The sequence below is a fragment of the Aspergillus japonicus genome (assembly GCF_003184785.1).
Source record: "Aspergillus japonicus CBS 114.51 unplaced genomic scaffold BO86scaffold_4, whole genome shotgun sequence".
Classification (NCBI taxonomy): domain Eukaryota; kingdom Fungi; phylum Ascomycota; class Eurotiomycetes; order Eurotiales; family Aspergillaceae; genus Aspergillus; species Aspergillus japonicus.
The window spans coordinates 359,651-375,733 of record NW_020291641.1 but is presented as its reverse complement, the minus strand read 5'-3'; the positions used below and the strand labels follow the sequence as shown (position 1 = coordinate 375,733).

Here is a 16,083-nt window from a genome sequence, read left to right as displayed (position 1 = left end):
CTTGATCGAACTTATGCAAATGGTGTCACCAGCCGGTTGAAAGAGGTCGGCTCTCAAGGATGAAGGGCAAACATATGCGGAGCTTGAGGACAGTCGAAGTAGACGGCCTAGTGGAACTCAGCTGACGAGGGTAATCCACGCTTGGTTTGTACGAACAATCTTCGGTCATGTGGACTGCTTCTTTGTGAGACTGTGTGTCACACGCCACAAGCAGTTGATAATTGCGGGGCCTAGAACATTCATCTCGCCGCGGGCACGGCACTTAAAGTCTCGGATCCCCTCTCCTCATGATATCATTCTGAACACACACTCAAGGTCTTGGTCACTGCTCAGACATTATAAGAGCTAGCGGCAATCCGTCTCAGATCGAGAAGAAAAACAGGAAGACAACGCACCTAGCAATATCCATTCCACTGTACAAACACCGTTCTTTCAACAGTAACCCGAATCTCGCACTTTCAAATCCAGATCAAAATGCCAAATCCCATGAGCAAGTCCGATAGCTCGCGGATTCAGTCCAGCCAGGTAAAGCTTTCCGGTGAGCCAGACAATCCAGCTTCTCATTGATGAGCAGGCCAAAGGCGGGGGTGACATGAGCTCGGGTGGTTTCGCAGCACGGGCCCAAGCCGCCGGCGACCGACATGCTAGCTCAGCGAGCACCAGCCCCGGCGCAGCATACTCATCTTCTGGTTCATCCCAGCAAGGAACCGCCGGCTCGGGTGGCGGATCTCAGCAGTCGGGTGCTGCAAAGAGATGAAAAGTTGCAGCGAAGAGTGGAGGCGGGGTTCCCAGATTGTAGCACATCGTCATATTTCATGCTGTCGTAATCAGATGCTTAGTGGCTATTTCGACGAAAGTCGAGACCATGTATGAAAATTGATCCCGTTAGCGGCCAGATTGTGCTAGAAGCCCATGCCATTCTCTAGTCATTTTGACCAAAAATGTTGATTTAGCAGTGTAGAAGACCCGAGTTACCAAGTTACCAGAAAACCTTCAAAACACGCGATACACAAACACTGGTTCACGATAGTGATGAAGTAGCTATTTGCTATAGATTCATGTAGGAACGTGCTAAGATCTCGATTCGAGGCATCATCACCCCATTGCTGATCATCCAAGATAAGGATAGATCCGCTTGCTCGAGAAAAGCTCGCATTGCTGCGTTTACCAGGACATATTGAAAGTTATATATGCTTATATTGATTTAACATTAGTTCTCCGGCACGGGAGCCGCCACCTTGACGGAGTGGTTCAATTGGTGCAAAGTGTACTCCGTATATGTCAGGGTTTTATTCATTGCGGAGGATCGCCGGGGCACGGTTGGCACTGCCCCTGCTTGAAAATCGAACGATGCCATTTCATGCCCTGGTAGTATGTACACCGGGTCGATTCTAATCATATGTTGTTGCCTAAGTTACTTCTCAAGTCTTGAGTAAGAACAAATGACAAATGACAAATCCGCAATTTCCCCATTAGTAATGCTTATCGATAGAGGTAGGCACCAGCAACACAAGGCTGACTGACGGGTTGACGAACAAACCAGCAGTAGGTCATGTCAAAAGTACGTCTTGGTGGATATAAGTCTCTAAGAAGTCATGACTCAATTCGAAGCAGATTCAATCAATCTATAAAACTGCATTTCGAAGATGTCGCATAACATTCTAATCACGGGTGCCTCAGGCTACCTCGGCGGGACGATCCTCGCCCGCTGGAACCACGCCAAGCTCCCGCCATACCACACGCTCTACGCCCTTGTCAAAACACCCGAGCAAGGCGAGAAAGTCAAGCAGTACGGGGCCGAACCCTTGATAGCGAACATCAACGACCACGACACCGTCACCCAGCTCATCGTCGACAACGACATCACGATCATCTACTTCCTGATCGATGCCTTCACTGGAAAGCATCAGCCCACCCTGATCAAGGCACTGGGACTGGTCAAGCAGAAGACGAATCTCGACGTACATTTCCTACAGACCACCGGTGCCAAGCTATTCAGCCGCCATGCTGGCATCCCGACCGACCGACCATTATTAGACACCGATCCCGAGCTGTATAGCATCGTCAAACATGCGACGCCGCCGCATGAGTTCGTCATTGAGGTGTGTACCCTCTGATTTGAGCATATGACGTGAGAGTACTAAGTATCTTAAAGCCAGCGAATGCCAATCTCAACGTGATCGACATGTCAGAAGCCCATGGAGTGCGAAGCTACATCTTCGCGCCCTGTCTGGTGTATGGACGAGGAGAAGGGTTCGGTAATCAGATTTCGATCCAGGATGTGGACATTGTGCGGGCTGCGAAGAAGTTGCGTCGCGTGTACCGAGTGGATACCGATAATCCGGTGCGCAAAACCATTCTTCTCCGAGTACGACTGAAGGGAAATGCTCACTAACGCATCTTCAGAGCTGGCCAGTAAGCCACGTCGCTGATACCGCGGACCTGTATCTCCAAATCCTGCGCAAGATTCTTTCGGGTGATGAGATCGGATATGGCAAGAACGGGTTCTTTCTTGCTGCCTCGGGCAATCTGCCGTGGAATGACATCTACGCTGCCATGGCTAAGGGACTGGCTAAACACAATGTAGTCGACGATGAGGTCGTCATGGATGCAGATGAGTCGGCCTTGGCTCGAATGGGTGAGGCGCTTGGCGTGCCACCGTCGGCTGTTGCGGTGGTCCTGGGTGGGAAGTATGTAGATCCACATTGCCCTGGTTTTGATGGTGGAAAATACTAACGACTTCATACTAGATGCTCGTTCACCGCTGTACACGGTAAGCAGATCGGCTGGACTTCTAAGTACCCGCCGGAGCATTTCTTCGAGGTGGTGGATGAGGAAGTCGATCTTATTGTGCAGCATCTGGTTAATTAGGCTTAAGATGGATGAGGGAATTTGGGTGTCGAGGCGGGCTTCTACAATGCACTGCCAAAGTAGCAGCATCGAAAATTACAGACCATTTTGTTTTTCAGCCATGCTTATTGCGTCCAACTCGTTGCAGTGGAAATATGTCTTCGGGGGACAAAAACAGTCCCGAGGCGCTCCTTCTCTACTCGCAATGAAAGTGGCGGGAGACGCTATCTCGAGACTTATTCAAGACACCACTCCCGCAGGATACCCAAACGATGTACCTTTAGTGAACCTTCCTGGCCCTGCACAAGCACTAGAACGAAGTTCAACATACTCGGAGGTTGGGGATCTTCGAAAAGTGGGTCCAAAACCTCGGCAAGAATCAGATAAGGGTTAGTCATCCCCACAATCCTGCGCCCAGCATCGACTCCATCCCCAGATTGAGAACCTGTCAACCATTTCCCCCTCTCCAGCACAATCACATCACCATGGCCAAGTCCAAATCTGCCAAGCGAAAGCGCAACAATCAGGTCGATCTGCCGCAAAAGGCTTCCAAGACCACATCGATTCTAACGCCCCCGCCAGATGGAGGCTCCCTGGAGCCGAAAAATCTTCAGACGGTCGTCTCGGACGAGGAGCTCGATATCACGGTTGAGACGCTCACCACTCTCACACAATACCCCGGCTTGACCAAGTCGAAAGCATGCAAGGACCTCCGGGCCGCGGTCTATGACTTTCGCCAGGCATGTACGACAGGCGTGAACAGCGCTGGTCCGTTACTTCTCGTCTCCTCTTGAGATTCGCCACTGACTCGGATTTCCACAGAGGGCGCTAATTTGACGGCACGCATCACCGGCGCTATGGCCGACGGGAAATACACTGACGCCAGGGTCCTACTCGCAGAGATGAGAATCAGGGGGGAACAACCGAAGATTGGGGCTTTGTGTCGTTGGGTGAGGGATTTGGACGTCGTTAGCGGCCTCTCCACGCAGCCCGGGATGCAGGGCAAGGCCACCATCGAGCGCACCGCCAGGGACTTGGACCTTCTCAGCGTCCTCGACGCCGTTCTACGTGTCAGCACTCCCATCGATCTGAGCCCGGAAGCGGTCCCCTCCACATCTCCCATTGCCTTTCAATCCATTTGGGACCTCCGACCATCGAGCCCACCACTTGAGGTCTATGCCTCCGTCCTCGACAAATCCATCCTCGAGTCGGCCCCAACCTCCCCCTCCGCCCTCCGCATCATCGAAACAACGCCCGGCCCCCAGCGCAAGCCCCCCAACCACCACCCCGCCATCCTCTATACGACCAGCCCCAACGCGGTCGCACTCTCGTCCACACCACCACCCACGAAATACCACCCTCACCCCTATGTCCCGGGCCTCGGCCTCGCCCTCGACATCCTCTCCCCCGCCGAATGCAAATCCATCATCGCCGCCGGCGAATCTGTCGGCTTCCTCCCTGACGCGCCCCTCCGCGAAGACGGCGACATCAGCATCCTGGCCCACAACTTCTACTGGGTCGTCGATACCGCCTTCCACGACCTGCTCTGGGCGCGCATCGCGCCCTACGTCCCCCAGACCATCAACGGCTGTCAAGCGCGCGGCCTCAACCGCCGCTTCCGCGTGTACCGCTACGTCCCGGGGGCCGAATACCGATGCCACATCGACGGCGCCTGGCCGCCGTCGGGCATCACCCCGGAGGACAAATACGTCTACGACGCCTCGCCGGAGGACAACCGGCAGAGCTCCATGTACACCTTTCTTCTGTACCTGAACGACGAGTTCGAGGGCGGGGAGACGACTTTCTTCCTGCCTGCGGCCAGGGAAGGCACGCTGAACGCCTATCCTGTGCGGCCCGTGATGGGGGCGGTCGCATTGTTTCCGCACGGGGAGTCGAACGGCGCGCTGTTGCATGAGGGGACTGGGGTGAGGAAGGGGGCTAAGTATATTATTAGAAGCGATGTAGAATATGATGTCAAGCCGGGACAGGGATGAGAGGGTGCGCACTTGGTGCACCCCCCTTGCCCGCTTTGCTTCCATTCTTCGGCCCTTGAGGCCGAAGACCCGGTCGGGACCCCGATGGTGGGTCCGACCGAAGACTATATGTTGTATAGCAGTAGAGGACAACACTAGACTTTAGACTCGATCAATAGAGTCACTGTTCCTGTCTCTGTCATCGTCCACCGCGCTACTCCTCCCGAGGAGCCTTGCCTCCGCAACTTGTGTGGTGGTTATACGGGGTTGTTTCACATTCCCATCTCCAAGTTTGCGACTTCAAGTGCCCTCAACCACTCGCATCGGAGGTTTCGGATCATCATATCCAGTCATCGCCATGTCTCTGCCCCTCTTTGTGTTCTTGAAGTCACAAACAAAGGAACCAAAGCTCTCCCTCAGAAACATGACCTCAGGGACTGCCCACCCATTTGACCATCAAGCCTGTACCTTCTTAAAACACGGTCCGCATCTTTCTCGAAACACGCTTCAGTTTAAATTGAGGGCATGCTGAATTATTTGTCCGCTTACCAATTCCCTCCGGCATGATCAGACAGGGATTTGCAAGCCACCACGATTTCTCTATAGTGCAAGAGACATGCCTGCAGGGCAGATCGGTAACGGCATCATGAATTCCTTCATTTCCAGAACCCCCGGCCTGTGGCAAATAGATGTATAAACCACCCTCCTTATCTCAAAAAAATCCCCTTCTTACTCCCCCCCAACCTCGCGACTATGTACAGAACATCCCCTTCCCTTACATCTGAAGGTCTTCACCCTCACAAAACAGTACTCAAATCCACCAAACTGGCCGTAACCTGATTGTCCGCGCCATTGAGCACCCCGCCACCGGCGATCAACAGATACCGGCCATTCTCCTCGCTGAGCACGCGCAGATCCCGGGTGTAGCTCGTGCTCTCCGGGGTGGCGATCTCGGTCCACTCGCCCTGCCCCAGATTCTGGTTGACGAAGACGGAGCTCTGGGTGCCGCTGCTGGCGATGATGGTGCCGTGCGTGCCGCCGTAGGGGCTCCAGACCACGTACGGCGAGGAGGTGGGCTGCGTGCCGTCCGAGACGACCAGGCGCTGGCCCTCGGCGGCGGCGATCTGCTCCGGGTCGCTGGCGATGCGGAAGTACAGCGGGAAGCTGTAGGTGGAGGTGTTGAAGTAGGAGCCGTATTCGTAGATGTAGATGTAGGCTTTGTTGGGGAGCTGGATTTGCAGGGTTGGGTTAGTGGGGGGTGGTAATAAGGTTGGGGATGCGGAGGCGGATGCAGGCTGTGTGGAGTTGTTTGTGGGACCAGAGGACAGTCTTGTCTTACCTGGGCGAGGATGGGCATGCCGGGTCGGTCGGTGTAGGTTGGGTAGGCGCTGTTGTTGCTTGTTAGCCTTTTGTTTCGGAAGTGGAAGGGGAGGTAAGGGGGGGGGGGGGGGGCACGTACACGTCATCAACGACGGGGCCCCAGTTCTTCAGGTCGGTCGTGGTCTGGTGGACGAGCTTCTGGCCGTAGGTCGCGTTGTCCCGTTGGTCGGAGTAGTAGCAGATGAGCTTGCCCTTGCTGATGTTCGGTTAGCAACTGTGAGAGTCCGGGTATGGGCCGCGGATAACGCCAGCAATTGACGGGTGAGACGTACTGCACCAGCAAGAACGGCTCCCACACCGGGGTCAACCCGTTGTTCGGCAACGCCTCGCCTCCCTTGGCGATCTCGGAGACGAACTCCCAGGTCACACCGTTGTCGCGCGAGGCGTACAGGTCGAGCTCCGTGGTGGACAGATCTTCGGGGATGCTGTTGCCTGCGAGCAGGATGGTACCTGCCGGGTAGCCGCCCAGCTTCTGGTCCAGGTAGTAGAGGAAAGGCTGGCAGCGCAGCCCAATCTTGTTGTGCGTATCCTCGACCCGCGAGATCTCCTTCCAGGTGGCGCCATGGTCGGTGCTGCGGTAGATGGGGAAGTAGACGAGGCCGTCAGTGTCGCCCGAATAGTTCTCCCATGTCGAGAGCAGAACTCCAGAGGGTAGCTCGAGGGTGCGGGCGTAAAGCGTGCGGGGGATGGTGTAGTTGGAAGGCGGGTCGAAGATGACCGTCTCGCTGTAGGTGGTGATGGTGCTCGGCTTGGACTTGGGCAATGGGTTCGCCGTCGTCAAGGGTGAAAGGAGCAGGGGCAGTACCAACGAGGCGAGGCCGGTGAGCTTCATGTTGCTTGAGTTTGGTTTTCCAATGGACTCTCGCACTTGATGGATACGCACTCCGCAAATTTTTGCGGGGGAATTTATAGTCCTCCGAGTCGAGGAAGTTGCGGGGTGCATATCCCGCCGGAGTTGTTCTTCTAGGGCTAATCTCCTCCCTGGTCATCCCATTCGGGAGATTTTCCGTCAATCGGGAGGGGGAGACCGCCGCATGGGTTCTTCACCCCATTCTCCTGCTACCTGGGGATTCTTCGCTTTACGTCATGGCGTCTTTAGTACCTGCAGGTAGCCCTCGCCGAGATGAGGCAATAAGGAATGGTTTTGCAGTCATTCAACTGTCAAGAGCGATGGCGCCATGTACTGAGTGAGCTTTTGGCAACATACCACAAACCCCGCAACTGCTTGGGTCTTGGCATTTTCTCAGTGTTTCTAGGCGTCTTATTGACCTCGGCATATTGCAAAGCCGGTGGACTAAGTGCGCCAGCCATCCAGGTACTGATGTTCGGAGTAGCGGTCTGAGTGTACATGGGAAGCAAGAATGCCTGTGTGCAGGGGTTCGAGATGTTCAGCTCATTGTTCCTGACGATCACTAGCAGTGGGTGACTGCTACCGCTGGTATGTCAGCACATGCCAGGTCGAGTTAGCGCCATGGACCAAACGCTGGAAACTGACTATCAGTCTATAAATCCGCTCGTTGTCAGCTTCTTCCGCACTCCCCTACAGCTGGGCTAGTCTTCCGAGGGGAATAAGAGACTACGGAACTTAGCTGCCTAAGCGATCTAAACAAGCAGAGGTAGATCTTGGCCTCAAGATTCATCATTTCCAACCGACTGTAGCGACCGGTTCTGACCATTTCTGTCTGCCGAGTTATAGAAGACGGCAACACCCACCTGAATTGCAGACAGATGCACATGTTTTAAGAGATATCATTGCTGACGCAGGTTTCAGGTTCAAGACAAATTGAGGCTCACCAGCGCGATGGATTGCGCACGTATATCATGGAAATAGACATGGCTACCGAAATTTCCGCCATGAATTACCTTGGCGAAGAAATGGTCAAGATTCCAAGCTACAGTTCTCATCCCACTGCCTCTGGCTGAAGTTAGTGTCAAGGTGTTTCTCTCGACGTCTGCATCACCTGTCTTCCAACACATTTGACTGATCGCAGAGAGGGCCGTTGATGCGACGAAGCTCCATCGGCTGTGAATTTGTTGACTGTGATGTGCCCACGTGTTGAACTCTCTTCGACAGGACCGTGATGCAAGGTCAACTTTTCCACTTCCACTTTCTCAGGATTAGCATAGACACTGCATACGGCCCGAAGACATGGATTTGGCGAGCTCGAAATGATTTGCTGCGTCTCTCAATCAAAGGCATTCTTTTTCTGATCAACCTATAGACGACCGTGCGGATGCCTGGAACTCAAACACAGCCGTATTGTGGTCGATCATCAGTCAAGCATGCAAGGTGTGGCTGTTGTCAGCCAGAAGGGTGGCTAACGTCAGCCACATGCGTTGTGGAATCCTATTGGCTGGAGTTTAGGAGATTAGGTGAATATCAGCGTTTGGCTTATGCCTTCCCCACTGATCTCAAGAGTGTTCTTTATCTCCGTTTGAACCCCGATTGTTATACGGTTCTCGCACTCATTTAAATACCAGACGCACCGCTGAATCATTATTCTCTGCGTCTACCATAGGATCAAACTTACATCCCTACCAACCCTCTCAGCGACCCCTTTCAGCAACCCAACACCCAGCTCTAGCCACTCAACACCAAAGCCTATCGCCGTTAGCCTGATACCCGACCCACGAACTGCTGGCGCACTGAGACAGCCTCCAATTCAATCACCCATCCATTTACATTCCACAAGACACATTGGCACTCAAGCAGCGATGGTGACCCTCCAAGCCATCCAAGCGCACAATGCGACCCTCAAATCCGGGATCCCCAATCTCGTCGCAGTATTCGGTACGCCGTACCACTTCCCCTCCTATACAGCACAGCAACCCCAACAACCCACTACCTACCAAAACTACCCATTCCCCCACCGATCCTCCACCCCACCATACATCAATACTAACACCCCAAAAGTAGGCGGCACATCCGGCATCTCCCTCTCGACCGCGCTCAACCTGGCGCGACACACGCCCTCCCCGAAGATCTACCTGATCGGCCGCAGCCAACCGGCCGCCGACCGCGCCATCGCCGACCTGAAAGCCACCAACCCCGCCGCGCAGCCCACCTTCCTCCAAGCCGACATCTCCCTGTTAACAAATGTCGACCGCGTCTGCGCCGAGATCGGCGCCCGCGAATCCCACCTCAACCTCCTCTTCATGACCGCGGGGTACCTGACCCTCAAGGGCCGGGACGAGACCGCCGAGGGGCTCGACCGGAAATTCGTGCTGCATTACTACGCGCGCATGCGCTTTGTGACCAAGCTCATGCCGTTGCTGACGGCTGCCGCGGAGCAGAAACCTTCGGGGGGGCTCTCGCGGGTGGTCTCGGTGCTGGATCCGCAGGTGGCGGTCCGGGCGGGCGGGGCCGGGGTGCTCGACTTTCAGGATTTGAGTCTCAAGCAGACGTTTAGCCTGAAGAAGTGCGGGCATCATGCGGGACTCATGGGGAATTTCTTCCTCGAGGAGCTGTCGCGCAGGTGCCCCGCTACCTCGTTTGTGCATGCGTATCCGTCTGGAGTCGCGACGGGGGCGATGCGGGAGCTGCCCGCGGGGAAGATCTTGACCACAGTGCTCGCGAAGGTGTTGTCGCCTTTCTTGGTGCCGATTGGGGAGAGTGGGGAGCGGCACTTGTTTGCGGCGACGAGTCCGAGGTATCCTTCCCGGCGTGTGGGGGAGGCTGAGGGAGCGGTGGATGGAGATGTTGCTGTTGGCAGTGATGGGGTCAAGGGGGGTGGGTCTTACTGGCTGAATTGGGATGGGGAGGCGTATCCTAAGAATAATAAGATCGAGAGGACGAGAGGCGAGGGCGCTGTGGAAAAGGTGTGGGAGCATACTGAGGAGGTGTTCAAGAGGGTGTGCGAGGAAGGAAAAACATATCCGTGATCGTTGATATTCGTTTGTTTATCTTTACAGCTAGGACCGCAATAATTCTTAATCTCTCCTCCAAACAAAAAGAGTCAATATCGCAAGAATTGAAGGCAGCGTGGTGTGTGTGTGTGTGTATAGTGCCTCTACGACAATCAAGCCCCCTTTCGCCGGCCCCGTTCGATTCCCTGCTGTCTAAAGACCAGCCTCTTGGGATATCCCGGATCGGCGCTCTTCCAGGATTCCAAGCGTCTGCGCGAAAACCTTCCTTTGTACTCTTCGACCAGCTTCCGTATAGATCCAATCTTCTACACTCTGATTTCTCCCGTCACTTTGATACTCGCCATGGGAGCTCTTCGGGGCCGAGGCAGCGATCACCAAGGTCCTCCCTCCCACTTCGGTGGTTCGCTCAAAGATCCAACGCGCTATTCGTGCAAGTATCGAGGGTGGCTCGCCTCGAGCGAGGTCTGAGGCGCAAAGACCCGGATTGACTAGGTTGATGATCACCGGTGGAGTATCCCCGACAATAGTGTCTTGCTTATCGCCCAGCCTCGCCACCAGCCCCCGCGTGAAGAGTACTTCGATCAATTTCGTGGCTTGGTATCTTTGGGTCATCATGAGTAGCCATTCAAATCTTCGCATTTAACCAAAGAAGCGCCAGCGTATCGACGGGATAGTAACATACCTAGCCTGCTGACTGAACCGCTCCCTCACCTTAAGCTCGTCATAAAGAATCGGAGCATTGATCTCCGGAAACGACGTCAACCGATGCGCTTCCGAGCTCACAATCACCACATGCGGGTGGACAGCATCCGCGGCGGTGAGACGTCTTGTGGCCCGGAGCTTTGGGAGGAGCATCAGCGCCAAAAGAAATGTGCTCAGCACATTGACCTGGACCGCCTGCTCATGGCCCTCGCACAGCGTCCACTGCCCCGAGTTGATCCCTGCATTTTCGATCAACACGTCGACCCGATCGAGCTCCTTCACCCTCTCCGCGAATGCGATTGTGGATGCGGTGCTCGACAGATCCAGCGGCCAGACTTCGATCGCACCCGCGTCCGACCGGTGCGTGACGTTGCTGCGGAGGATATCCTCCTTGGCGGCTTCGCCTTTGGCCGTGTTGCGGACCGCGAGGATCAGCCGCGCGCAGTCCAGACGGTAGAAGTGGCGTGCGGCTTCGAGTCCCAGCCCTGTGTTGGAGCCGGTGACGATGATGGTTTGTTCGGCGAAGGAGTCGCGGGGATATGGCGGGGTGACGAACAGCTGCGAATACACGAAGGTGCGGAGACCGGCGCCAATGTTTGGGGAGATCACGAACTCCGGATTCCTTGATGCCATGATAGATAGAAGTAACGAATTTACGTCTGATAGCCCCGAGTAACTGCGAGCATTAGCATGCTAATTATGGAATATTGATGGATATGCAAGAACTAGGGCACGGTCTAGATGCAGGAGGACCGGCATGGCGGGTACAACGGGATCCGATGGATTCGGTCTACGGCCACCGGGTTCAGGACTACCCGGGGATGATTACGCATGCTTACGCATCAGTGCTGCTGTCCGTATGCTCTGGAGCCTAGTCATCCGGTGCGAAGCTTGTAGCTATACGCACTTGCATTAGTGTTTCTGCCCTTGCTGTAGGTGCAGACGAGGAGCTATGACGCGATCTTCCGCAGTAATGGTAAAATTCAGGGTACGGTGCATAGCAGCCGTCCCCGTTAATGTGTTTTGAACCTTTTACTCTATTTTGTTCTGTATTTTTCCATCTGCCAGTAAAATAAGTTCATGTCCTACTTCTAAGCACCTTCATAAATACACTATATGGGAGTGAAACAGTAAAGTTATATCACTTTTAAGAAAGTAAATGAACTTGACTAGAACAGTCTGTCTTTCAAAGTAGGCTTTCTACTATGTATGATACAATTGGTGGAAGCGATGTCCAAATTATGTTACACCCAATTATTCTTCCTAGAATGACAATGCAGATACCTGATTGCTTTAGTTACTTAAGAAAGCTATACTACTGCACTTGCTTACAAAGGCGCTTACAAATGTGCTTACAAAGGTAGTTATCTTCCTAATCAGGAATTACTCAGTTGTGTGGTGAAGACCGTAAAGAAAAATGTATTCGCAGGATGGCAGCTGTTATCCACTACTGAAGACAAGTTGTCAACAAAACCAACCGCACGCTTTGCACAGCAAGACACCCAAAAAGAACTCCAATCTCTAAACTCTCCCCCCGCTGGCGACGCTCAAGAGATTCCGCCACTCCAGTTCATCCGGGGTATCCGCGTGGATGGCAAGTTTAATATCGAGCGCGTTCCTCAGCTGCTCTTTTGTAGTCGCGTACAACATACACAGCTTTGCAGAAGTGTCAACTTTGATTCTAGGTTGTCGAAGATAATGTGGTGGAGCTCACCTTCAATGGTGTTTCCTGAGGGACCCAGCTGATGAACACCAGGCGAGAGCGCTTTCCGTCTTCCCCGAGGTCATATTCCACGTCGTACGCGGCGTATCGTGGCATTGGCTTCCCCGTGCTGTCTGCTGCCGCGCAGAGAGACTGAAGAAAGACCTCGTAGTCTGGTTCGCCTGACGATTCGCATAGTTCGACGGTAGTTTCGTCGTCGGAGATTTTGTAGATCACAAACCGGGGCTTCTGGGGGCCCCTGCCAAAGCGGAGTGATCTGGACGCGGTGATGCACTCATTCGAAATTACGACTCTGGTGATGGTCAGATAGAAAGATTGAGAGGAATGTTTTTAGGTGCCGTGAAGATACGGGACGTACCCTGAAGACATCTGAGATTAGACGATTGTCAGTGCTGAGTCGGACAATTCATGGTAAGAGTATCACTCACCGACATCTTGAAGCAGTCCTGATAATCCGGAAAAGAGACTTATTGTTGAAATACGAAATCACCATCTGGGTTATCTTAGAAAAGGTGGAAGCGAATACTTGCTATATATGTTCCTTGTGCTAGGCAGCATTGAATCCATACAGCGCCAACGGCTTCCCGCTCATCGACAGGCAACAGCAGTTGTGAAGCTCAGCATTGCAGGAGAACTCAGCATCATTGTCACTGAGAATTATAGTTGCCTGGAAATGATTAAACATTCTCTGATTATATTTACATGGAGACAAGAGTTATAACGTAGTAAGACTGACGACGAAAGCATCTACTACGACGTGGAATCAGGCAGCAACTAAGGAGTTGTGGTTGTGAATTGAATGCTTGTACTGCGGCCACACAAAGGTATGTGTATTGCATTGTGCCTCTACACACTGGTAGACTCGTGGTCTTCGGCAAATGCTATTTATTCTTCGTGTTTCCATCCCAGTTCCATCAAGCAACGAACAGCATGACGCTAACAGCACCGAGTGTAATAACCAAGGCTCACTTTCCAGGCGAGCCGTAGCTCTATGAATACTGCAACACCAGTAAGCAATCACTCTTTCCGCCATAGCAATTCTAATTCTAAATATTCACATGACGCATATATGCAGTAGTCTATCAACACCGGACCTCTTCAATTCTTCAATTCCTCCCCCTCCCCCTCCCCTAACCCAAACATAGCAACACTATTCCTCCACACAGCCTCAGCAACAACCTCCACCTGCAACCCCTTCAACCCAGCCACGACCCTCGCCACGCGCTCCATCGTACAACTCTCATTCCGCCCCTTGACCATCAACCCCTCCACAAACCTATTACTCTTCCTCGCAGCGGGGAGGGGCCTCGCCCCCTCCAAAAATTGGCGTATGGCATCATCCTCGACAATCTCGCACCACGGCGCATCCGTCTCCAACTGCAACACCTCCAACGGCACCTGGCGCACCATCTCGCGGCCCTCCGCCGTCCGAAAACTCACCCCGTTCACACTGATCCCGAACCCCAGCCCCACCAGCACGCGCATCTCCTCCGCCGACCCGGCAAACGAATGCACCAGCCCCCGATTCCCCGCCGGCAGACGCTCCAAATACGGCCGCAGAATCGCGACGACATCCGCGCACGCCCCCTCGCCCCGCACATGCAGGAAGAGCGGGAGGTGCAGCTCCACCGCGACGTCGAGCTGGTCGCGGAACGCGCGCTGCTGGGTGGCCTTGTCGGCGCGGTCGAGATACACGTAGTCGAGGCCGATCTCGCCGAAGGCGACGAGCGGGGAGGGGTGCGACGCAAGGAGGGTGTGGCCGAGTTCGCGGAGGCGGGCGAGGTAGGAGTCAGTTGGGTTTGGGGTGGCTTCGTCGGCGTAGATCTCGCTGGCGTGGTAGGGGTGCACGCCGAGCGTCATGGTGCACATCGACGGGTACTCGCGTGCGATGGCCAGGTTTTGGGATGCGCCGGCTAGGGTCATCGTTGTCAGGAGCATCTTCTCGCAGCCGTGGGCGCGGGCGCGCTCGACGACGTGCGCCCAGTCTGGGGCGTGGTGCGGTTTGCCGCCGCGGTAGAGGCCGTGGAATTGGTCGGCGGTGTAGGTTACTGCTACCTGTTGTTTTGTTAGTTCCTTGGGTTGAATGGGGGTGGGTTATGAGGTTGGAGGGTTTGGGGTGTGGGGAAGGGGACTTGCATCTGCGAACCGCATTTTGCGTTGTGAGTGTAGTTGTTGTCGTGCAGGTAAGGAGATGATTTTCGAGATAGCGTGTCTGGAGATTATGTTAAGGGCTGTATGGGTTGCACTTGGGTTATGATACTCACCGTACAGTAGTGCTGGGGCGCATGTAGTGTTGTGTAAAAGCTTCAGACTCGAAGAAGATGGACATTTGCTCGGAGATTATTTTAGCTTGTGTCCCTCAATCCCAGGTTTCTTTAAAGCCCTTTTAGTATTCGTCCATCTCTTGCATCTACTCCACTCGGCTATGCTGTTTTCTGCTCCGTGCCCACTTTTCTGCTCCCCTTCCGTCCCCACTCGGGTACTTGTACCCGGATTGCGGTATGCGATCGTGCATACCTAGTACTCAAAGTTGAACCCGAGGAAGGGACAAGATGAGAAAACGAGAAATAGGGAACTTCATCTATTGGGTCTATCGTGGCTTCATCTCCCCCCACCAAGCGTAGAATCTCATCGTCCACCGTCTACCGCATCCGCCATCTCGCCCAGAGTATCGAACTTCCAATCATAGACCGTCTCCTCCAGGTTCCCCATCGTAGCCCCAGGCCTCTCAATCCAGACCGACTTGATCCCCGCCTTGCGTGCGGGATGATGATCATGGAACTGACTCTGCGCCGTCTGCAGCACTTGACTCCTCTCGACTCCGAATTTCTCTTTGACCGCGTGCAACATGTGCTCGAAATTCTTCAGGTCGGGCTTGTAGCTTCCCACGTCCTGCGCGGTGATGATCAGGTCAAACTGGATTCCCTGGAGACTCCCAGCATTCGTCTTGGCAAATGATTCGCGGTCGACGTTGGAAAGAACCACGAGTTTGTAATGCTTTGAGAGACGTTTGAGCGCGTCGACGGTATCCGAGAAGGCGGGCCAGTTGCCGACCGATTCGCCGAAGCGGATGCTCTCGTCGCGGGAGGGGGCGGGGAGGTTCAGACGCGTTGTCCAAGTGGGGTGGATGGTGGTCAAAAGTTCGGAGTATGGCATATCTGGGGTCTGTTCCTGTTGCGCATGTTCCAGCTCGTGGTAGAGGGTCAGGAGATGTTGGCGCGAGAATTGCGCGTTGGTCTTGTCCAGTGTGGCCTGGAAGGCGGTCAGGATGCCGGTTTCCCAGTCGACTAGCGTGCCGTAGACGTCGAATGTGAGGAGACGGTAGTCAGATAATTGAGCCATGGTTGTTAGTGGAGATTGTGTTCTGATTGTGCTGATGTATGTGCAAAGTAGACAGGAACATGAGGATAGATATACATCATGGCCGGTCGGTGCGGGGAGCAGAAGCAGTTAGCCTGGACAGTAAACCGTTTCCCCTCAATATCCCCCACTCGGGTACGCTTACCCGATCAAGTGCCCGCCTGTCACTCCGATGCCGGACCTGCTTCTCTCGGCCCGGGTCCTGCTCGGCCATTGCTTACTTCTCTG

The 16,083-nt window shown here is 54.2% G+C and overlaps 8 protein-coding genes across 8 annotated transcripts; 4 read left to right on the top strand and 4 right to left on the bottom strand.

Moving 5' to 3' along the window:
* The first annotated feature begins 305 nt into the window (after positions 1-305).
* BO86DRAFT_406448 (uncharacterized protein) lies at positions 306-976 on the top strand. Its single transcript, XM_025674183.1, has 2 exons — positions 306-525; positions 575-976. Exons 1-2 carry the CDS (start codon positions 475-477, stop codon positions 755-757), a joined length of 234 nt encoding a protein of 77 aa, XP_025531915.1. The 5' UTR covers positions 306-474; the 3' UTR covers positions 758-976.
* Positions 977-1,554: 578 nt separating this feature from the next.
* BO86DRAFT_406447 (uncharacterized protein) lies at positions 1,555-3,097 on the top strand. The gene is made up of 4 exons (XM_025674182.1): positions 1,555-2,102; positions 2,156-2,344; positions 2,407-2,690; positions 2,751-3,097. Exons 1-4 carry the CDS (start codon positions 1,647-1,649, stop codon positions 2,869-2,871), a joined length of 1,050 nt encoding a protein of 349 aa, XP_025531914.1. The 5' UTR covers positions 1,555-1,646; the 3' UTR covers positions 2,872-3,097.
* A 58-nt stretch (positions 3,098-3,155) lies between these two features.
* On the top strand, positions 3,156-5,310 carry BO86DRAFT_330105 (prolyl hydroxylase family protein). Its single transcript, XM_025668708.1, has 2 exons — positions 3,156-3,618; positions 3,673-5,310. Exons 1-2 carry the CDS (start codon positions 3,336-3,338, stop codon positions 4,842-4,844), a joined length of 1,455 nt encoding a protein of 484 aa, XP_025531913.1. The 5' UTR covers positions 3,156-3,335; the 3' UTR covers positions 4,845-5,310.
* A 310-nt stretch (positions 5,311-5,620) lies between these two features.
* BO86DRAFT_303035 (Oligoxyloglucan reducing end-specific cellobiohydrolase) lies at positions 5,621-7,035 on the bottom strand (the record flags this gene model as incomplete). The annotated part of the gene is made up of 4 exons (XM_025667562.1): positions 5,621-6,052; positions 6,163-6,211; positions 6,283-6,399; positions 6,476-7,035. 4 exons carry the CDS (start codon positions 7,033-7,035, stop codon positions 5,621-5,623), a joined length of 1,158 nt encoding a protein of 385 aa, XP_025531912.1.
* A 1,617-nt stretch (positions 7,036-8,652) lies between these two features.
* On the top strand, positions 8,653-10,085 carry BO86DRAFT_330099 (uncharacterized protein; the record flags this gene model as incomplete). Its single annotated transcript, XM_025668707.1, has 2 exons — positions 8,653-8,994; positions 9,118-10,085. Exons 1-2 carry the CDS (start codon positions 8,919-8,921, stop codon positions 10,083-10,085), a joined length of 1,044 nt encoding a protein of 347 aa, XP_025531911.1. The 5' UTR covers positions 8,653-8,918.
* Positions 10,086-10,114: 29 nt separating this feature from the next.
* BO86DRAFT_385604 (NAD(P)-binding protein) lies at positions 10,115-11,456 on the bottom strand. Its single transcript, XM_025671144.1, has 2 exons — positions 10,753-11,456; positions 10,115-10,671 (listed from the first exon to the last, which is right to left on the bottom strand). Exons 1-2 carry the CDS (start codon positions 11,403-11,405, stop codon positions 10,263-10,265), a joined length of 1,062 nt encoding a protein of 353 aa, XP_025531910.1. The 5' UTR covers positions 11,406-11,456; the 3' UTR covers positions 10,115-10,262.
* Positions 11,457-12,204: 748 nt separating this feature from the next.
* BO86DRAFT_445229 (actin-binding ADF family protein) lies at positions 12,205-13,185 on the bottom strand. The gene is made up of 4 exons (XM_025676432.1): positions 12,924-13,185; positions 12,854-12,864; positions 12,487-12,787; positions 12,205-12,428 (listed from the first exon to the last, which is right to left on the bottom strand). The coding sequence occupies exons 1-4, from the start codon at positions 12,927-12,929 to the stop codon at positions 12,294-12,296; spliced, it is 453 nt and encodes a 150-aa protein (XP_025531909.1). The 5' UTR covers positions 12,930-13,185; the 3' UTR covers positions 12,205-12,293.
* Positions 13,186-13,593: 408 nt separating this feature from the next.
* BO86DRAFT_415525 (putative haloalkanoic acid dehalogenase) lies at positions 13,594-15,837 on the bottom strand (the record flags this gene model as incomplete). The annotated part of the gene is made up of 2 exons (XM_025674911.1): positions 13,594-14,550; positions 15,235-15,837. 2 exons carry the CDS (start codon positions 15,835-15,837, stop codon positions 13,594-13,596), a joined length of 1,560 nt encoding a protein of 519 aa, XP_025531908.1.
* Positions 15,838-16,083: the final 246 nt, after the last annotated feature.